Raw genomic sequence first — 21,795 nt, 5'->3', positions numbered from 1 at the left:
ATAAGAGGCCTAGTGTAGGGTGAACTTGAACATCCATGTAATCGTTTCAAGAAATAATATAAACCTTTGTTATGTTATCCGATGTGTTAAATAAATATGTGAAATACTCGCATGGTAACTGTAACGCCCGCAGATTCGGGCTAGTCAATTTAAGGACAATGAGCGTCAAAAAAATGACTTTTAGATGGAAGGTTATTTATAAGGAGTAATCTTAACTAAGTTGTAGTATATGTTACAAGGATTCGGTACATGTAAATAATGTCGAAATCCGAGTTATAACGAAGAAGTTATGACAAGTTTCGCGACAGAACCAGCACGACACTACGCGGCGTAAATAGTGAATTTACGATAAAGAGATATTTGGCTTTAGCGATCTAAATGAAAGTCTTAGAATACGTTAAACCGAGAGCGTGCATAAAAAGAACGTCCAAATCTGACTTCGTATGAGTAAGTTATGATTTTTCTAAGTTTCAGCTTAGCAGTATGCAACCCAAAACTCGATATTTAGATCGAGTAATTTCTAGCCGAAACAATCTAAACGAGAATCAAAGATCTTGTCGATAGTAGTGCATCGGTAAAAAGACATACGAAAACGGACGTCGGATGAAGAAGTTATGAATTATTAACAGACTTTTCCTGTCCCGGCCTACTAAAAATATAATATTAAAAATAAAGTCAAAATTAGCCGACGGAGTCTAAATGAACGTTATAGAGCATAATCTCACCTACGCGTGGATATAAAGAACGTCAAAAATGGAGCTCGTTTGCGAAATATATGAATTTCTGAAGTTCAGATCACAAACTTCGAGGTCTGTCAGAATTCACGACGTGAACATAGAGTTCACGACGTGAACTCAGTGATTGACACCTTCCAGGGCTAGGAGTCATACGTCGAGTCTACGAACTGATCATGACCAAGTTCACGACGTGAACAAGCCTGGTTCACGACGTGAATGTCGAATTTCATCCCTATAAATAGAAACTGAAGCCAGCCGATTTGGTTGCTAATTTCTGAACCTCTCTCCTACTTCTCTCATCTTTAAGCCTACTTTTAACCCCCCGAAGTCCCGATATCATCCCGATACCCGAAGCAAGTCCTGAAGCCCCGAAGATCCCGAGAAAAAGAGTTTTCAAGCCGAAACTCTACCCGCGAGAATCCCGGTTTTTGAAGATATCCTGGTTTCATCGAAGAATATTACTTTAAGAGCCGTGGTGTTGTCCGATCATCGTCTTATCAAGTGAGTGCATAGTCCCTTTTCATGAACATAATTTTAATACAAGTATTGTTTGAATGTATTAAATATATATTTTGTGTGAGTTATTTGATGTGGTCTTAATTAAGTGTTAAAGAACATGCCTGTTTCTTTATGATAATTTAGGTTAAAGAGTAAACCTAAAATTTGTTATGAGAATTATTGGGTAGTATCTCCTTATGAGTATGAGTGAGATTTACACGGGGAATAAAACCCTTAAACATGTCATAAATCCGGAAGCATGTATTAGACTTAGTTATTCGTTCCTAGTCCGAGAGCATGGATTGGACTTAGTCAGTTGTCCTTAATCCAGGAGTATGGATTAAGACATAGTCAGTTGTCCTTAGTCCGGGAGTATGGACAGGACATAGAATTTGTCATTAATCCGGGAGTATGGATTTAGACATAGATCAATTGTCCCTTATCCGAGAGTATGGAATGTGTGACATCCCCATTTTCACGGCCAGAAAAGAGCAATTTTGTTTATGCTTTATAAAAATCAGAGTACCTCTTTTAATAAAAACGTTGCGGAATTTGTTCCCAGAAAAACATGATAAATACGTTATCAATGCATTTCCGAAGAAATGTATTTTTATCCATTTTAAAACTTTGGGATGTCATCGTCAATATAGAAACATAAGCATAAACAGAACTTACATTCATTAACACTAGTGATTTACATCTCCTAATCTCTCAGTGTAATGTAACTTCATATCGACATCTGTGATACAAATAAGCTTGAGTGGGTCAGGTTGGGAAACCTGGTGAGTACATATGGTTTTCAACCCACAATAATATAATTATTATATTTAAACAACAAACAATCAACCCAATTACCCATCCCCATTATCTTCCCCACTCTTAAGGGTTTACCCTAAGAGTCATCTATCCTGCATTCGTTCATTCCGAAGTCCCTTGCTTCCAGAGTTTATAAGACAGACACTAAGTCCATAGCTGCCAATGCTCATTTGTAAAGCACTAAATCCATAGCTGCTAAAGTTCATTCATCGGGTACTAAATCCACAGCTACCTTTGTTTATATAATAGGTACTAAGTCCATAGCTACCATCGTTTATCTATCAGGTACTAAGTCCATAGCTACCAACGTTTATCCATCAGGTACTAAGTCCATAGCTACCAACGTTTATTCAATAGGCACTAAGTCCATAGCTGCCAATGTTCACTCATATCATCTTTTATCTCTTATCCTTCATCTACCCATGTTATACCCAACATATTTGTAGATATAAAATACGTATACAATTTAAATCATTTAAAACATGTATAAAATCGTTCATCCAGCATAGATAGCAAGTATACAGGTTATATGCACACATAGCACGTAATTTATATATAATACTTCATATCAATATGTAAGATGAAAGTAACTATGCACTCACTTGATAAGGTGGTGACTCGGTACTCAGACAGCGCTTCGTTAGTCTTAAAACAATTTTCCCTTAACAAAACCTAGTATCATTACCAATTATGCAATTTTTCTTTTTCATTTTATTGAATTATTATATATTAATTATTTTAATTACTTTTTTCTTTTTAACTTTTTTCTTATTGTATTATTTTTTATTGGATTATCATATATTAATAAATATTATTTTTAATATATTATATTTATATATTAATAAATATTACTTTTTATTATTATTAATTTTTTTAATTTTTTTTGAATTTCTTCTTTATTGCATTAATTTTTTTATGGGATTATTATGTATTAATAAATATTGTTTTTAAAATATAATATCTGTCTATTAGTAAGTGTTACTTTTTTGGATTATTAAATTCATTTAATTTTTTTTTTAATTTTTTTATTTCGTTAATTTTTTTGATTGGATTATTATATATTAATAAATATTATTTTTAATATATTATATTTATATTATAATAAAAATTATTTTTTTATTATTAATTTTTTTAATTGATTTTTTTAAATTTTTTTTATTGCATTAATTCTTTTTATTGGATTATTATATATTAACAAATATTATTTTTAGCATATAATATTTATCTATTAGTAAGTGTTACTTTATTGGATTATTAATTTTATTTAATTAATTTTATTTAATTTTTTTATTGCATTAGTTCTTTTTATTGGATTATTAATTTAAATTTATTATTTTTATTTATAATAAATAATATTTTTTTAATTGTTTTTATTTTTTTAATTTCTTTCTTTATTGTTTCAAATAAAAATACCAAACACTCCGGGTCAGCTCCTCCATTCATTGCATTTTACCACCTTGCGTCGTCGTATCATCTCGTTGGAATATCATCGATAATCGACTACAGTCGGCCATTCTCGACGAAAACTACACCAGTTGACTACCCACACAGTGTGAAATAAACCCCAGAAAGCATACTTTCTCCAGCCGACCATTCATTACAGATACCACCATCGATGACGACAATGTTAGATCGATGGTTTTCAAACCACCATAGCCACTACAGGTGGTGAAAAAGTTGTAGAACTCGTTATTCGGTACTCGTTCGGCCGACCGCCGAGTAGCGAATACTCAGATTTAGTAATTCATGTTGAAATATTTTTAGGGAAATTATATATGTCAAAATCATAAGTTTATTGAAATATATAACAAATTTAGATATATTTGAATACACAAAAACTAAAATACATTCGATGATCTCATTTCGTGAATAATTACTGAACTTATATATTCGTATATATAGTAACAGAGTTGGAGATGACCCGATAGTGGTTTGTTGTGAGTGAGTGATGGTGGTGGTGTTGTCCAAAATATGTTATCTTCCAAATATTAAAACTAAATTAGAAAATGTGGGGTGGGTGAGATTTTTTGGTATTTTTATTTTAAACAATAAAGAAAGAAATTAAAAAAAATAAAAACAAGTAAAAAAATATTATTTATTATAAATAAAAATAATAAATTTAAATTAATAATCCAATAAAAAGAACTAATGCAATAAAAAAAATTAAAAAAATTAATTAAATAAAATTAATAATCCAATAAAGTAGCACTTACTAATAGATAAATATTATATGCTAAAATAATATTTGTTAATATATAATAATCCAATAAAAAAGAATTAATACCATAAAAAGAAATTAAAAAAATCATCTAAAAAATTAATAAAAAGAAGTAATATTTATTAATATATAAATATAATATATTAAAAATAATATTTTATAATATATAATAATCCAATCAAAAGAATTAACAAAATAAAAAAAAAATTAAAAATTGATTAAATTACTTTAATAATCCAAAAAAGGTAACACTTACTAATAGATAAATATTATATGTTAAAATTAATATTTATTAATATATAATAATCTAATAAAAAATAATACAATAAGAAAAAAGTTTAAAAAAAAGTAATTAAAATAATTAATATATAATAATTCAATAAAATGAAAAAGAAAAATTGCATAATTGGTCCTTGTAGTTTGGTAAAAAATAAAACTACAAAAATGGTCCCAGGGATAAATCCGTCATTTGCCAAAAGTTAACAGTCATGCTGTTAAACTTAACGAGGTTGGGACCAAAACCGTAATAAAACCATCAAATAAGGAGATTTTTTGCTAATAAACTTTTTTTTGGACTTACCCACAAAAATTGACAAACCACAGGGACCATTTTTGCAATTTTGTCTTAAAAAGTAACTATAGTCCAAAAAATTAATAACTTTAAATAGCCATAAAGAAAAAAAATAAGCAATCTTAGACAGCCTAAATAAATATATAAACTTATTATTGTGCGATTATTTAGATAAAAAATAATAAACTTTATAACTATATAAAACTTAAAAACAATTAATCAAATAATCACAAAACTAAAAATTAAATGAGTTATAAGTACCCCTTTAACCAATTTTACCTCCCTAACATCAATCAAATCAACTTTTTTATTTTTAATTTGATATTATTTTTTTATTTTTCTTTTTTTTTCCCTTTTGTTTTTGATTTGATTTGATTTTATTTTATATTTTAATATTATTATTATTATTATTATTATTATTATTATTATAAATTTCAATAATCAGAAAAAATTCGGACAACATTTTAAATTTCGGATGACATTTTAAAATTCGGTAAACATTATAAATTCGCACGACATTATAAAATTCGAACAACTTTTTTGTCCGTAATTAAAAAATATAAAAGAATATTTAAAAACCGATTTTATATAGTCATTTGAATTTATAATGTCGTCCGAATTTTAAAATTTTGTGCGAAATTTATAATAATAATAATTAAAATATAATAATAATAGTAATAGTAATAATAATAATTAAAAAAGAATTAAAAACAACAAAAAAACAAAATAGGAAAAAAAAACAACAAAATACAAAAAATCAAATCAAAGAGGTAGAATTGGAAAGGGAAGAGGTACTTATAGAATTGGAAAGGGAATGGGGTACTTATAGAAGGGTTGTGCTATAAGTACCCCCTTATCCAAATTTACCCCCCTTAAAATCAATCAAATCAATTTTTTGACATTTGATTTGAAATCATTTTTTTACTTTTTTTTTTCTTTTGTTGTTTATTTTCCAATTTTGTTTTTTTTTTGTTTTTTTTTAATTTATCTTATTATTATTATTATTATAAATTTCCTACAAAATTTTAATATTCGGACGACATTATAAATTCGAACGGCTATATAAAATCGGTTATTAATATTTTTTTTATATTTTGATATTAATATTATTATTGTTATTATTATTATAAATTCGAACTGCTATATAAAATCGGAAACATAGTATAGTGCTCAACTAAATTATTTCAATCCGCATAATGCATCACGCAATTGTAATACATTACCAATTAATATCCGTAATTAATAGGGACAAACTTTGTTTTTGTTCCGATTTTATATAGTCGTTTAAATTTATAATGCTCGATTTATAAAATGTTATTCGAAATTTATAATAATAATAATATTAATATGAAAATATAAAATTATTTAAAAACCGATTTCATATAGCCGTTCGAATTTATAATTTCGTCCAAATGTTAAAATTTTGTGTGAAATTTATAATAATAATAATAACATTAAAATATAATAATAATAATAATAATAATAAATTAAAAAGGAATTAAAAAAATAAATAAACAAAATAGGAAAAAAAATAAAAAAAAAAAAAGACAAAAAATCAAATCAGATGTGGAATTGGAAAAAAAAAGGTAATTTTAGAAAACCCCCTTATAAAATCCTATTGGTATTTGTGAATAAGTGAGTGATAATTTTTGTAATTATCCAAAATAAATTTACACTGAATTAATTAATAGTTTTAGATTACCGAGAAGGTGAGAAACAGGTGGTAAGAAAATAAACCAAAAGATTCCTAATGTGGAAAAGTCGAAAAGCATCACATCGCATGAATTTCAATCGGAAAATATGAGCACATAATCCACCAATAGCTGATCCTTAAGTTACTTGCTTCAACTTTTTCTTTCAGAAGATGGCAATGAAAGAGTGGAAATTCAGAGAGAATAGCAAATTAAAGACTGCATCAGCGTTTTCAATCAAACTTGTTCTTGATGATGTCAAGACAAACGTAAACCCAAGTGATCAAAGGCCCATTATACCTCTCGGCCATGGAGATCCTTCGTCATTTCCATGCTTCCGCACGACTCAAGTAGCAGAAGATGCAGTAGTCGACGCTCTCCGCTCTGCTAACTTCAACGGCTATGCACCCAAAGGCGGAGTTCTTCAAGCAAGAAGGTATTAATTAGTGTTATCCCTTTCTTCCTACCTTTATTCAAAATCGAAATCGATACGAAATCTGCATTCAAATGTTTGTTCTCCGGTGATTTGACCTTTGAATCTCTGATTTATTAAATGTTTTGATTAAAATTAACAGGTCCATAGCCGAGTTCCTTTCTCGCAACCTCCCTTATAAGCTATCTCCCGATGATGTTTATGTAACACTCGGTGCTAAACAAGCAATTGAAGTAGTATTATCTTCACTGAGAAAACCAGGTGCAAATATTCTTCTTCCTAAACCTGGCTACCCAGCTTATGAAGCTCTAGCCATTCTTAATCAGATTGAAGTCCGCCATTTTGACCTTGTTCAAGAAAAAGATTGGGAGGTTGACTTGAATGGGCTTGAAACAATGGCAGATGATAAAACTGTTGCCATGGTCATTATCAATCCCGGGAACCCTTGTGGCAATATATTCTCACATCATCATCTACAAAAGGTGTGTGTTTGTGTTCTATCTATTTCTTTCTTCTCTTGTTTTGAATTATTTACTTTTTTGAAGATTGCTGAGACTGCAAGAAGGCTGGGAATATTAGTGATATCAGATGAAGCTTATGCACATTTGACTTTTGGAAGTAAGCCATTTGTGCCAATGGGGGTTTTTGGCTCTGTTGTTCCTGTTTTAACCCTTGGATCTTTATCAAAGAGGTGGTTGATTCCTGGATGGAGGCTTGGTTGGATAGCAAGAAACGACCCTGATGGCGTTTTTAACGAATATGGGGTATTTTTTAAAAAATTTTGTAATAGAATATATAAATTAGTTATACATGTTTAATATGATCCTGAAATTTTGTACTTTTCCTTCAGTTTATTGAGTGCATAAAGAGGTCTCTTAATACAAATTCAGAAGCTGCAACATTCATACAGGCTGCTGTTCCTCAAATTCTTGAAAAGTCAAGTGATGATTTTTTTGTCAAGACTATTGACATACTGAGGAAAGACGCTGAGATGTGTTATGAATGTTTGAAAGACATTTCATGTTTTACATGTTTACAAAGGCCTCAAGGGTCTCTCTTTCTGATGGTATATAAAAATTGTCTAACTTTTTTGTAGTTAAAATTTTAATCTTTTTAGACGTTATTATTTCAGGTGAAGTTGGACTTGTCGAAGTTGGAAGGGATAAAAGATGATATGGAGTTTTGCTCAAAACTTGCTAAAGAGGAGTCTGTTATCCTTCTGCCTGGTGATTATAATTTATTTTGGTTGATTTTTGTTTATGTTGAAAACTTGAAATGCCTTTTTTTTTTTTTTTTTTTTTTTTTTTTTTTTTTTTTAATGTTTTGTAGGTTTTGTGTTAAGAATGAAGAATTGGGTGCGTGTAACGTTTGCTATTGAGCCATCTGCTCTTGAAGATGGGCTTGAAAGGATTAAAGCATTTTTCCTGAGGCATGCAAACAAGAAATAGAGATTTTATGTTATTGTAGTCCAAACAAAATACATGGGTGTATTATAAATAATAAAAATTAGTGATATGAAGGATGAGGCTATCTTGGTCATTTTAAATTATTCTCAACCTATTTGACCTAAATCTTCAAATATGGCTTTTAAATTATTCTTAACCTTTTCCTTTTATCCGAAATTGTGTTGGGTTGGTTATATGATGGCTGACATGGATATGAGCTCCTGGATGACGACAGGAAAGAAATCCTATCGTTCTCATCCCACATCATTTTTTCAAAATGATTAAATTATATAAATATTTAAAATTTATTTAAAATAAATAAAACTGTTTTTAATTAACATTTTATTAAAAACTTAAGCTACTACAATTAAAATACTTAAACGACAACTAGAATTCTAAAACGACAATTAAAATCCTAAAACAATGTGACCGTTACAACCCGAATTTGATAGTTGCAATGTCAAATTGTCGAATATATGAGCTTTCAAAATGAATTAGCCTTCTCACTAGTTGTATGATGATAACTAAGATATATTAGTCAATCAAAAAAAATAGTTTCAATCCGTTTTTTTTTATTATTTATTTACCAATGCTAGAATCCATTTGGAATGGAACTGATTAGATAGGAATAAAATATGTTAAGTTTTAACGGTATCTGAGAGAGTCGTGGAAGTTGGTATGATTTTTGAAAAGATAAGAATGATGAAATATTATAAGAATTGTGAAGTATATGCAATTATACATTGCCAATGATAATACAAACTAAACTAAAAATTTCCTATTCTAATATAAGATATCGAAAATAAAACTTGAAAAAGAAACAAAGCCTTGATTTGAATTTAGGGAATTGAAACCAACTGAAGATGTCTATGCCAATTCATCTACGCTACTCTTATGAACTAAATTAAATACGTGTTTTATATAATTAGAATATATTAATGTTACTATATCTCACATCGGTGCGACACGATTATATAAATGACTATTACATGGTAGGGATGTGCTTCGGGCGGGAATCGACCTGAACCGGACGGGACCCGAATAACCCGAAACCCGAATTGGATGAAAAGTTGAAACCGAAATCCGAACCGATTATACTAATATGAGATTGGTTCGGTTCAGGTAATACGAGTTTTGGTTCGGTTATTAACCCGAAAGGACCGAAATAACATGTATATTACTCTTTTAAACTGAAATGACCTGAATAACCAAAATAAACCGAAATAATTTGAATTACCCAAATAAAGAAATATTATATCTAATTCAAGGAAAAAAAATATTAAACATTGATAATTCATATTCCAAAAATCCATAATTCATATTAAACATTAAACATCCAAATTAAAATATGAATCTTAAGTTTTTTCCAAAATAACAATATCTAAATATAAATTAACTATCAGAAATATTAATTGGTTGTTTTCCATTTCCACCTCCATTGCACAATAATCATGATATTTAGTAATAATTCAATAAATATGAAAAGTAATATAAACATAAAATTAAGAAAATAAATGTTTAGGACCAAAATAACAAAATATATATATATATATATATATATATATATATATATATATATATATATATATATATATATATATATATATATATATATATATATATATATATATTTCAGCACAAACCAAAGAACAATACATATTTATGTTTTTCTTACATTACTCCTATTAAAACAAGGGCTCATCACACAAAAAAAAAGGAAAAAAAAATTAATATTACATGATGACCATCTTTCAATATTTACTTCTACATTTATAAATTGTTTCTTGTTTGAATTTTTAAAAATTTCATTTACAATCAATTTCAATTGTTAGTAGAGTAGGTTTCATCATTATATCGACTGCTTAGTTTTAGCAGTTTAATTATTCACATTTGAGTAAGCTTTGTTTGTTTGCAACAATCAATTTGTTGCAAATATTTTTTTACCAATTTTGCATTTCAAGATTAATAGATTGTTTTGGGGTTTGAAAAAAAACCATTTCGATAAGTAAAGAATAAACTGGAAGCTGCTAACAATGGATCAAGTGACTAATAATTTTTCGGGTAGGTCCTTTTAGCCCGATTAAACCGTTATTTGGGTAATCCGGATCGAATAACCCGAGAACCGTATAAGCTTAAAATACATACCCGATAACCGACCCGTATAACTTATTCGGTCCTAATTCGGTTCGGATTTTCGGTCCAAACACTCATCCCTATTACATGGTATCAGAGTCTACGTCCCGCACCCCGTAACTCAACACATCTCTGTCTATCCACATTGAGCCTCCGATTATGAGAGAAAGTTTTAGTGTATTTCATATCGGTACGCCACAATTATATAAGTGAGTATATATGTTAGAGTCTCCCCTCTTCATGAAGGATCTTTTGGAGAGTAATAAGGACTATATATATTTTACAAAAAAGTTAGGTAAATGAGCCAATCATCGAGCCATAAATTTTTTGAGGCCTTGTGCAGTCACACTCCCTTCACATCCTTAGGGTCATCATATTTGTGACCGGAAGCCTTCTCCATCCACCCTTATAAAATAATAAGAAACATTTTCGTTTAGCACCTTTATTGTCCGCTCTTAGGTTGGACCATAAGGGTTGGAGAAGACAATCACTCGTTCTTAAAATCTAATCTTGTTAACAAGTTGTTTCATATTTTTCTCACATCTTAAATGAGTGTGTCGATGATAATTGATAAACCTAACAAGTTGATCGTTTGTGATGGTAAACTTGATAAAAGTAATGTAATAATAATTCTCGTGTTTTTTTTTCAAATACATAGATGACTATTGTGAAATGTAATAATGTTTGTCTATGTTTTTAGTTATTTAGCTAAATCAACGTATAGTTAAACTATAATAAAATTTGATCATTTTGTAAGACATGTTTAAGAAAATAAAACGTTACCTTTGAAAAGCACTTTGCTAAAGAATCTCATAATATATGATAACACATAATAACACCCCACGACTCACAACCCCAAAAGTGGCACCTTTTGTCAAAGGTTTCCTACCGTTAATGTCTACTGCACAAACTCCCACACCCCATTGTCGTCTCCTTCCCCCTCCTTATTTTTCAAATATATACCTCCAACGGATACCTGCAACATCAAAACCCATTATCAACACCATCTCTTTCTTCTAATTCTTCCACTCAAACAATTCAATGGACTCACCACCACCATACACCACCCCGCAATCCGCCCCACAAACACGCACCAAATCGGCATCACGTCTGGCTCGAACTAGCGGCCAGGAACCACCACCGATTCTCTCTCTTGATTTAGTCTCTTACTCACCCAAGAACACTCTTTCTCCAAAACCCAAAACCCCTCTTTCCCTTCACGACCTCCTCCTCCTTTCCCCTTCCCCCGCCAAGAGATCAAAAACCAGACTCGATGTCTCCGAGGAGGTCGCCGACCTATATGGGTCTCGTCGCCGCTGCAAAAATCGATTTGCTAATATCGGTTCACCCAGAAACACTAGAAGATCCAGAAGGCGAACGGAGGAGATTCGAGAGGATAGAGATCTGATTGCTATTGATGAGTCGATCGTTGTTAACAACAAACCAAAGAAAAGGAGGCATAGTGGTAGATCGAAGAAGGAGAAATCGATTTCTTGCCCTTCCATTCCATCTCCAAGTAAGAAAAAACATATTTATCTTGCTTCACTTCTGAAACTGATGTAGCGTTCTATTGATTTCCTTATCATCTTGATTGTATTGTTATTGCAGAAGGAAACGATGAGGATTACGGGTACAATTTCGATCGAATCGGATTCCTGATAAATGATTTGATAATGTGGAATGATGTCGCAAAATCAACACTCTGGTTTGGGTTCGGTTCACTCTGTTTCTTATCTTCATGTTTCACAACAGGCATTAGCTTTAGGTAAGTCAAGCTCTTTTCCCCCTTTCGAATTTTACAAACTTTGCAACATCTCACTGATTTGATCTTCGTTTTCAGCATGCTTTCTTTGATATCTCACCTGGGCCTTCTGTGTTTGGGCGTTTCATTCTTCTCAAATTCCATTGCCCGAAGTTCAGAAAGCAAGAGAAAGCTTAAGCTTAAAGAAGACGACATTCTAAAAGCTGCTAGGGTTATACTTCCTGCATTAAACCTTGTAATTTCAAAAGCTCGAGAGGTGTTCTCAGGGGAACCATCGATGACCCTTAAAGTAAATCTATAGCCCTAAAGTTTTTTGGGATCAATTTAACGTTACAATTGATCTTAGCTCATGGTGTTTCATGTTTCAGGTAGCACCATTTTTACTACTTGGATCTGATTACGGGCATATTCTAACATTGAAGAGACTTTGTGCACTTGGTAAGATCATTTTGTAGATGAATTTTGATTCATGTATCAATGGTGAAACAGTGAAAACTTACGTTTTGTGTTTGCGTCTTTTAGGGTTCTTCATTGGGTTTACTGGCCCAAAGCTGTACTCATTGTACTCGATTCAAATACACAAGAAAAGTGAATGCGTGAAAGGGTGGATACTGGAAGCATGGAGAGGTTGTTCTCATAAGAAAGTAGTTGCAGGATCAGTGGTTACAGTGTTTTGGAATCTGACTTCGATCAAAACACGCATTTTTGCAGGTAATTTTGTTGAATCATCTTATTAATGATTTGTTTGAGTTTCAAATCGAAGTTAATGGGGTATAAGTGTACTTGTAGCAATTATTATTGTTATACCATGTGATTGATTGGGGGTGTTTGTGTGCAGCATTTATATGTGTGGTGATCTTTAGACGCTACAGACAACAGTTGCCATGGAAGGAGGAAGGTCAACAGCCAGAGAAGACGTTGACTTTGGTTGAAACTAAGAAAGTTGAATAGAGATTTGGATTACATGTAAAATATAACATATATATTTCTATATAATAAAATGAATCGTTTTATGGCTTTATTTTCAATCTTTTCATGTTTTATGTTGACAATTCTATAGTTTATAATTGGAACTATGAAAATTAGTTAATAAACAAGGGCAAATTCATCTTTCCAATGTAAATTCTTGGGATATTAAACTCCATTTCTTGTTTTTGTTCTTAACATTAATTTTTAGGTTTGATTTTGGGATTTAGTGGAACTCGGTTCATGTGATTATTCAAACTACATAAACATTTATTAAAAACAGAAAGTACATTGCTATTAATAAAACATAAAGTACGATGATTGTCAGTTTTTCATGACATTTTTTTATCTCCAATGATCGTATTTGACTTTGACAAAGTCTTTTAAACATCAATTACACAAAATGTGCAAAATAAAAAGAACATCCACAAGAGAAAACGAAAAGAAGTTTCCATGAAAATTTCAACCTTAATTTGAGGTTTTGATGTAAACTGAAGCAACATTTTGGACAGGAATTTCACTACAAAAAAATAACTAAGAATAACAAACAGCATACTAAGCATAATTAGCAATCCTATTAAGACTCATTTGACATTAATGATTTCGTATACCAGAAGCATAATTTGCACCAATCTGGTTCACATTTCTTTGCTTTCTTCTTATGAACCTATAACAAGTCAAAGTAGCAGACAAGTGTTAGATATATAAAAGAAAATATCAAATTCAGTTGTCAATTTCCTTTCACTTTTATTACTGTGTTTTCAATTACAGTTACAAGAAAAATGAAACAGAACGCCATAAAGCAACTACGAGTCCATGAAGCCAACAATCTTGAAATAAAAGCTGAAATCATATCATCACTTATAAGAATTTGCCAAATGAACGCATCATTTGCATATAATTACAGCGATGTGAAACAGATAGTTCAACTTCTGAAACTCAGGTGAGAACATTTACAGTTTACAGATTACACGCATTGATAAAATTGTACCCTAATGAACATTTTATCATCAAATTTCAATTCATTTGAATGAGTAAAGATAAAAATTGGAAAGGGTGCGATTTGATTTACCTTCAGGAATCCAACCGCAAGTCCGGCGAGAGAGAGTGAGCATGGAAGTCATCAAAGCCGAAGCAGTAACTCCATGAAAAGGTTGCACCGTTTCCAAACAGATGCTCAATTCAGCTGGGCAACTTCAAATTTACCAAGAAATCCATTAAGCAATGAAAATTTGTGTAATGCATATGTGTATACATATGTGCTTATACCTGAAGATGCGATGAGACAGAGGTTTAGTGGTTTGAATGCGAAAGAGGGAGGTTTTCGCGCCGGAGGAGAATCGACTGGCGGCGGCGTTACGGGCAGAAGTTGACCGTATAAACAACCTAGCAGCGGCAGCAGCGGCCATTTGATGCTTGTAACTTGATCGGCGGAGATTGGGGATCAGACCCTTTGCATCAACAGCCAGTATACTATTTATTATTGACTCCTAAACCCCTACACTATGACCATATGTCCATATCCCATGACTTCTTTGTAAGTCAAAGTTCATACAAGGATTTCATAATAATAATAATAATAATAATAATAATAATAACTAGAAAAGATCCCCCGCGTTGCGGGGGCTGGAAGGTAGCCCATGATGAACCACGGGTAATTTTTTTATTGGTTTTTTACATATATACAAATTTCTACGCCTTATTGATACGGATTTATTCAGGAGAGAATAGTGCAAAAAGTAAGGACTATAATTCTTTGAACTATATATAGATGTGAACCTAAATTGTCAAAAATATGTTACCAGCATATAAAATGTATATGTTACAGATAATTAGAATGAAAGTAGAATGCTATAGTGCTTCCTAACTCATGTACATGGCCATTTTTGGAGTCAAGCCCCTGATTCCATTCCATCATTTTCAGAAAAAAAAGTAAAATTTATTTTATCATTATTACTTATATGGACTTTATAGTCTTTCATCTTGGGCTATCTCTTTAAGAGTGTCAAAAGCTACACCATAACAAAATGCATCCATTTTTAAAATGATTCAAACCACTGAAATCACAAACAAAAATGTTTACACAAACAAACATGTGTGTGCGATGTTTTCTTCACCACATAAAAAAAAGGGTTGTAAATAAAGAAGTAGTAGATCCAGCCAATCCTCCACATATAAGCTATAAAAAAAAGTCTTAATTACTAATCAAATTCTATTACCTACACTTGAAGAGCAAAAGTAAAACCGTTGACTGAATAAAGCCACAACTTATTAAAAATGACATCCTAAACAAAAAAAATTAGCAATTAGCACATTAAAGAACAATCAAGCCTTTAAGATTAAACCCCAAATAAGGTTGAGTCATACCTGAGCGCAAAACAATTTGTACCTACAAATGTATGTCAAAAGAACAAACAAATTTTAATCACTATTGTTGAAATCCAACATTCCAACCTCATCAAGAAGTTCTTCATAACCACTGGGAAATGGCACAACAAACGGAATCGAAGAAGAAACTGGCTTAACACCAAAGTGAACATCTCTACGAAGATTAAATGGAAAAATAATACAAACACCAACGACAGCCTGCATGGCAGATTTTACTAAAGGGGTTCTTTTAAAATGAAACTAAGTAAATTGGTTAACAAAAGGAACATCAATAAAAAGGTTAACAAAATATATACCTCATGGAACACAACAGACATGGAAAATGCAACCAAGATAAGAGCATAACCACCTGTAAAATATGCCAAGAAGAAATAATTAATCAATAAAATAAAGTATTTTGAGAACATTATAGAAATTGATACAAACAAACTAATTCATCATTAACCAAAAATAATTTTATAATATTAAATTACTAATTCCCTATAAAAAAACAAAAAAAATAAGTACCTCTCCAACAACAATCATCTCTATCATCCTTTGTGGAACAATGATGTCTTCGACAAATTTTGGTAATTTTGATTCAACCACCTGTAAAATATGCCAAAAACAAATAATTAATCATTTCTCCCAAATAATTTTTATGTGTGAACTAATAGAACAAATGTCAACCTACCACAATAGATATAAAACAGATCAAATATATTGATGATGAAATTGATTACTGTTTGGGTGTCAAACCAACAAATAATGGGATAAAATAATATTAATAAAGCTCAAGTCACTGCTATTTCTTATACTAAAGATAGTATAGAGTAAGCAGAGTCGGTCCACAGGAATACATGACTTCTTATCTTGCCATATTTTCACACATAATACAAATAATATTAAAATGGGGATTGTGTTTGAACTTGAATTAAACTTCATAAATAAGAAAGATTGATAACAAAACGCAGTAAAAGAAGTACATTTCCGATTCTGACTCTTATACATGTATTATGTTGAAAGATGTAATATGATTATAACTCATGTTCAATCTAGGTTGGTAAGTTAGATATTAATAAACTCTAATATCCAAATTGGCAAAAGTATTTTATTCAAAACAAGCTCTTCAAATAAAACTTCATTTAATTGATTCAATTCAAATAAGTTCTTGCATCAAATCATTAAATGACATTAAGTTTTTGCACTAATTACCAACAATGTTTAACATTCCTCTTAAGCTTGGGAATATAAACATTTAATCTTTGATTGCACTAATTTTGATCTAATTACAACCAAGTAAGTGTGTGTTACTAACATCAAATCATAAAACATATACGAATTTCATAATTTGATTAACTAGATTAATAAGAACCCTAGTTCATTGATCAAGTGAAAAAGAGAACTAACCAAACACATGATTAAGATCAAATCAAAGATTACTAGATGTTAAACAGAAATCAAGTTCAAGTTACAACCTAACAACACATACTTAAGAATTCAGATTCGGAAATGATAATGAAATCAACCACACATGTCTAGGTTAAACTACAAATCAAACAAGTTCAAACTTCAAATTGACTTACAAAAAGGAAATTAAAGTGTTTCCAAGTGTTAATCTACTTCCAAAAGCTCTGAAAATCGCCTTCTCTCTGCCCAAAATCCGACCTAACCTCCAACAAAACTGATTGTCCCCATTAAATGAGAGTAAAACTACTTTAAAAACTGTCGAGACGTTTACACGGCTCGTGTAAATTAAAGGGTGCCATTTACACGACCGTGTAAACAAGAAAAGTAGAATGCTCTTGCATATGCGTTTACACGGCCCGTGTAAAATATAAGCCATCATTTACACGGCCGTGTAAATGTCTGAAAGGCTCAAATCTTCATTTCTTCATTCTCTCTCTCTTCAATGCTCCAAAACTTCTGAAACTTTGTCTCTAACTCTTTTTAACTTCCTCCATCAAGATCCAACCTTCAAAAGTCCCTGAAATATCATAAAAGTGTGTGAATGGAATTGCATCATGAAAAATCCCGAAAAATATGCAAAATGCATGAGTTTAAACCTAAATGCAATGCACTTTTATAAACTAAAACTACAAAATGAATGCATGAAATGCATCTAACAATTACCTGTTGAGAGATATGGAGTTTGCAAATAAAAAAGAAGTAAGATTTGGTTTAAGCATTTTATCGAGCAGTTGGTGTGCATCAAAATTACTTTCAAATTCCTATAAGAATTAGACAAAGAGAAGAAAACCCCCATGCATCTAACATATTACACCTTCATTGCAGATCGTTTGTAGATGTTAGTAGCAGCCTAATTTTACCAATAACTTCTCCAACTTTACTTAAACTGAATCTAAATTCAAAAATTACTCTGTGCATTCTCCGTCAATTGCAGTTGCAGTTTCCCCATCGCCTTCAAATTCGCCTGCTAAAATTCATGTTTCACCATGATTCCGTCCTCAACCAAACCACCGGCCAACCAGACATGATTCACCACACGTATCCAGTCCGTTGTCGGTGAAAGATAGAGCAGGTAGGTTGAGGCGGTGGAGGAACCATCTCTGCTTTTTTGTGTAACAACGAAGAAGGAAAGCAGTAGGCGATGATATATATATATCAGTGAGAATGAAGCGGTAGATTGCAGAAATCTGATTGGATGAAGAAGGCGGTGCCTTAACTCTGGATGGATTAAACTAAACCCAAAAGGCATGAAAAATTAAAAGAAATACCGTATGAGACCCAAAGGAAAAAAAGTATAAAAAAAAACAAAAGACAAATACAGAAACTACAAGGACGAAAACAGACAAAAAAATGTTGAAGTTTACTGTTAAAATTTTTCACAATCTTAATATATATAATAATAATAATAATTAGCCCTTAATATCAGTTAACAAAATTTTGGCACCAAAGACTACATAAAAGTTTCGAGTTTTAATACAAAGTTATATCAGTCTTTACAAATACACAAAGGAATTCATCGTTTAAATTTGGTCTTTCGAAGTTGGAGGTGGACTTAATCTTATGGATCTCATCTTTATTATTCTCCACACAAAGTAGAAACAACCTAATTTATGACTTTCGTCCTTATGCAACCTTTCATTTTAGCTTTCTTTAGTTAAAGGTTGATCATTGGTAACTTTGCTATAATCATCAACAAAATTTGTCAAATTAGCAATCACCCTTAAACTAGTTTCCATCCCGAAAACTCTTTGATTCATCTTAACTAGCCTTTCCTCCATCTCTATATCGTCCATCACCTTCTCTAAGCTTCTATGAACATTTTCTTCGCCAAAATCACTCATTCTAATCCCAATTCGCCAAATCTTTACAATGTAGTCACAATTCACAAATTGGTCTCCTGCAATCGGATAACACAATAATCTCACCTTGCTTTGTATTGCTTCTATGGTGGAGTTCCATCCACAATGTGTTAGATAACACCCAACTCCTTTATGTCGTAGCACTTCACTTTGTGGGGCCCAAGAAACCACTCTTCCTCGATTCCACATTCGCTCCACATAGTTTTTTGGTAGCCCTTCGCGCCATTTTGAACCTAGAACCCAAATGAATGGACGTTTGGATGATTCCAAAGCTATAGCTAGGTTTCTCACCTTTGCCTTACCAATCGGGCTAACCCATGTCCCAAAGGAGATGTAGACAACAGAGCGATCACTTTGTTGGTCTAACCAATCCAAACAACTCATATCTTCTTCTGAAAAACGAGGGATTCCATAACGGGTATGCTGTGTCAATGGTCCAATTGGAGTGATATTTGGGTATTTTATTGATTGATCTTGTAAGTTAGTATCAATGTGGTGTTCCTCAGGGAAGCTGTTTACGAGGATTTGTGAAAGCGTTCTTGTTCTAGCCAATGTTCTTGTCCAAAACTTGAATCTAGATTTTCTTGAAACTAGATTTCCAATAAGCCATGGTAAATCTTGTGTGCCTAAAAGAGGTTGATCATATCCCAAGTATATCGGACCTTCATTTTGTGGAATGCCTACATGTTTTAAACACAATTTGTCATATATTGAAATAAAGCATGCATGATTTATATAATAACTATTGATGTTGATGTTGATGTAGAAGTCTCTCAAACTTAACTATTATTCTATTTAACTTGTTGATGCCTACAAAAATTTTACTTTCAACTTTGTTTTCAAAAGTCTCTAAACTAAATCATAAACTACTAATATTCTTGTTTATAAAATATTTGATTTTCAAATATAAACTAGATACAGTAATAATATGCATGTTATATAAAAGTTTTTGTCAATGACATACAATCAAAAGTATATGAATTACAATGTTTTCTATTAACTTTCATCGATTACATATAGATCATTAATAACAACTACAAGATAATAAAGAAAAATATTCATAACTTTATTCTTTTCCATGTGTTTTTCTTACAAAATTTTAATTTATATTAATTAATATGATTAAAAATGAACATGATAAAATTTGATTATAAATATATGTATGCAAATCTAAATTTTGTTAAAATGTATAATTATAAAATTATAAAAGTGAAGGGTTTTCTAATCTCTTTGGAATGTACATTGCTTTAAATAAATGTTACCAGTTTCCGAGATGATTCCCAGAGATCTCATTTCCGGGATGGCAGCAATCAGCTGGTAAGCAGCAAACATAACCGGCCAATATCCGACCACCGGAACACCACAATCGCCGCCAACTTTCAATGCCCATGACGCCAATAAATCCACAATCATGAATGCAACTCCGCCACCATCTCCACCATTAAGTTCACGAACCAAGCCTTCCAAATGCTCCGGCATGTTGTTCTCCATTGCAAACTCAATGGAGAAGAAATCACGTGGTGTCTCCTCCTCCAAACCGTCGGGGATGGACTTGCACGTGATGTCTGCGTTTTTGTGAGCAATGGCGTTGTGGATGAACTCCGGTGTTACAACCACCGGAGAAAGGCCATGGCGGCTCAAGGCGGAGGCCAGGTTAAGCATGGGTGTCACATGGCCTTGTGCTGGATAGGGCACCATGATGACTGTAGGCTTCTTCATGAAAACGTCCTGGTTATTGATTTTCATCGATCCTCTTGAACGAATTTATATAAATGAGGAAGAGGACTCTTGTTTGTGAACAATGTTAAATGAGTTCGTAACGTAGTGTTATATATGTTAATGATTGTTTGACGAGTTCAAGCCGTAAATCTTAATAATATTATTATACAATATTCTGAACATGCATGGTAAAGACTAGTTTAACGATACTAGTCGATCGGTTTTAATTTGTCGCATATACTAAGCTTGGAGCAACACATTAAATAGTAGTAATTGAATTCCACGTGATACGAATGTGGATATTAAATGTTAATAAGCAATACTCTGCGGTGTGAAGTGAAACACGATGCCTACTACCAACTTTAGCCAAACTTTTTATTTTTATTCGGAGTTTGGTAATATTTGAATGAACCACTCTGGAAATTGAGTCAAATTTGGTGTGAAAATGCAAATCGGCACCAGAGTCATCATATTTTATAGCCAATTTTCATTTATCTAATTGGTTGATGCAATCATGCAGTTAATAGCGAATTTGATGTTGAATAGTTATAGAAAGCTTATTATGGAAATACTAGTATATAAAGTCCAATATTTAATAAGTTTAGTCTAAGAGATTAAAGAAAAAAATAGCATACAAAATAGTTACCATTTTGGAAGATCCCAAGAAATGATCAAGTGTCCTAATGCGAAATTGGGGACACGTTGTGAATCTACCAATAATAATGCATATTTGGCAGAAGAGATCTATAAGATCATCTTTATATATAGCTATGTATGGTGTTATAAATCCCGATTAATGGCAAAGGGTTTCTTGAGACCGAGGGTCCTTTTTACCAAATCATAAAATTATGGGGTTAGGGAGGCTGTTACAGCATGCCAAAGTGGTTTGGATAACTTATATGTGCGCCTAAAATTACAACTTTTGCTTTATGTTCTGTAAATCTTAGGTTGTCTTTGTTTTTTATGTGGAAATGGCCTACACTTATGTAGCCCTTTAATTATTGTTTAACAATTAAAAATCTTCCGTAAATTGAGTTATATAATATATGTAATATCCTTGCAGTATTATATGGGTTTGAGATTCCTTTATTTTTTTTTTCCACCTTTGAC

The 21,795-nt window shown here is 31.5% G+C and overlaps 4 protein-coding genes and 1 long non-coding RNA gene across 5 annotated transcripts; 2 read left to right on the top strand and 3 right to left on the bottom strand.

The window, feature by feature from the left end:
• The first annotated feature begins 6,605 nt into the window (after positions 1-6,605).
• On the top strand, positions 6,606-8,513 carry LOC145166075 (nicotianamine aminotransferase 1-like). Its single transcript, XM_079085003.1, has 6 exons — positions 6,606-6,967; positions 7,107-7,446; positions 7,510-7,728; positions 7,815-8,030; positions 8,097-8,190; positions 8,294-8,513. The coding sequence occupies exons 1-6, from the start codon at positions 6,705-6,707 to the stop codon at positions 8,410-8,412; spliced, it is 1,251 nt and encodes a 416-aa protein (XP_078941129.1). The 5' UTR covers positions 6,606-6,704; the 3' UTR covers positions 8,413-8,513.
• Positions 8,514-11,403: 2,890 nt separating this feature from the next.
• On the top strand, positions 11,404-13,325 carry LOC145166074 (reticulon-like protein B17). Its single transcript, XM_079085002.1, has 6 exons — positions 11,404-12,058; positions 12,151-12,307; positions 12,383-12,593; positions 12,673-12,742; positions 12,827-13,015; positions 13,143-13,325. Exons 1-6 carry the CDS (start codon positions 11,584-11,586, stop codon positions 13,253-13,255), a joined length of 1,215 nt encoding a protein of 404 aa, XP_078941128.1. The 5' UTR covers positions 11,404-11,583; the 3' UTR covers positions 13,256-13,325.
• Positions 13,326-13,718: 393 nt separating this feature from the next.
• On the bottom strand, positions 13,719-14,746 carry LOC145162421 (protein NUCLEAR FUSION DEFECTIVE 6, mitochondrial-like). Its single transcript, XM_079081568.1, has 3 exons — positions 14,540-14,746; positions 14,343-14,464; positions 13,719-13,937 (listed from the first exon to the last, which is right to left on the bottom strand). The coding sequence occupies exons 1-3, from the start codon at positions 14,677-14,679 to the stop codon at positions 13,930-13,932; spliced, it is 270 nt and encodes an 89-aa protein (XP_078937694.1). The 5' UTR covers positions 14,680-14,746; the 3' UTR covers positions 13,719-13,929.
• A 238-nt stretch (positions 14,747-14,984) lies between these two features.
• LOC145162420 (uncharacterized) lies at positions 14,985-18,311 on the bottom strand. Its single transcript, XR_013739099.1, has 3 exons — positions 18,017-18,311; positions 16,166-16,246; positions 14,985-16,007 (listed from the first exon to the last, which is right to left on the bottom strand). It is a non-coding gene; the product is annotated as an uncharacterized LOC145162420 (long non-coding RNA).
• Positions 18,312-18,504: 193 nt separating this feature from the next.
• Positions 18,505-20,752, bottom strand: LOC145162419 (UDP-Glycosyltransferase superfamily protein). The gene is made up of 2 exons (XM_079081567.1): positions 20,229-20,752; positions 18,505-19,646 (listed from the first exon to the last, which is right to left on the bottom strand). The coding sequence occupies exons 1-2, from the start codon at positions 20,710-20,712 to the stop codon at positions 18,748-18,750; spliced, it is 1,383 nt and encodes a 460-aa protein (XP_078937693.1). The 5' UTR covers positions 20,713-20,752; the 3' UTR covers positions 18,505-18,747.
• Positions 20,753-21,795: the final 1,043 nt, after the last annotated feature.

Source organism: Lactuca virosa, chromosome 3 (genome assembly GCF_052849685.1).
Source record: "Lactuca virosa cultivar CGN04683 chromosome 3, Lactuca_virosa_CGN04683_v6, whole genome shotgun sequence".
In the NCBI taxonomy this organism is placed as follows: domain Eukaryota; kingdom Viridiplantae; phylum Streptophyta; class Magnoliopsida; order Asterales; family Asteraceae; genus Lactuca; species Lactuca virosa.
The sequence above is the reverse complement of the archived record's forward strand: the minus strand, read 5'-3'. Positions and strand labels throughout refer to the sequence as shown.

Coding starts and splice junctions, on each gene's coding strand:
- LOC145166075 (XM_079085003.1), top strand. CDS start 6,705: ATGGCAATGAAAGAGTGGAAATTCAGAGAGAATAGCAAATTAAAGACT. Junction 6,968..7,106: donor GGAGTTCTTCAAGCAAGAAG/GTATTAATTAGT, acceptor TAAAATTAACAG/GTCCATAGCCGAGTTCCTTT. Junction 7,447..7,509: donor CACATCATCATCTACAAAAG/GTGTGTGTTTGT, acceptor ACTTTTTTGAAG/ATTGCTGAGACTGCAAGAAG.
- LOC145166074 (XM_079085002.1), top strand. CDS start 11,584: ATGGACTCACCACCACCATACACCACCCCGCAATCCGCCCCACAAACA. Junction 12,594..12,672: donor AACCATCGATGACCCTTAAA/GTAAATCTATAG, acceptor TTCATGTTTCAG/GTAGCACCATTTTTACTACT. Junction 13,016..13,142: donor CAAAACACGCATTTTTGCAG/GTAATTTTGTTG, acceptor GTTTGTGTGCAG/CATTTATATGTGTGGTGATC.
- LOC145162421 (XM_079081568.1), bottom strand. CDS start 14,679: ATGGCCGCTGCTGCCGCTGCTAGGTTGTTTATACGGTCAACTTCTGCC. Junction 14,465..14,539: donor CTGTCTCATCGCATCTTCAG/GTATAAGCACAT, acceptor GTAAATTTGAAG/TTGCCCAGCTGAATTGAGCA.
- LOC145162419 (XM_079081567.1), bottom strand. CDS start 20,712: ATGAAAATCAATAACCAGGACGTTTTCATGAAGAAGCCTACAGTCATC. Junction 19,647..20,228: donor GGGAATCATCTCGGAAACTG/GTAACATTTATT, acceptor TAAAACATGTAG/GCATTCCACAAAATGAAGGT.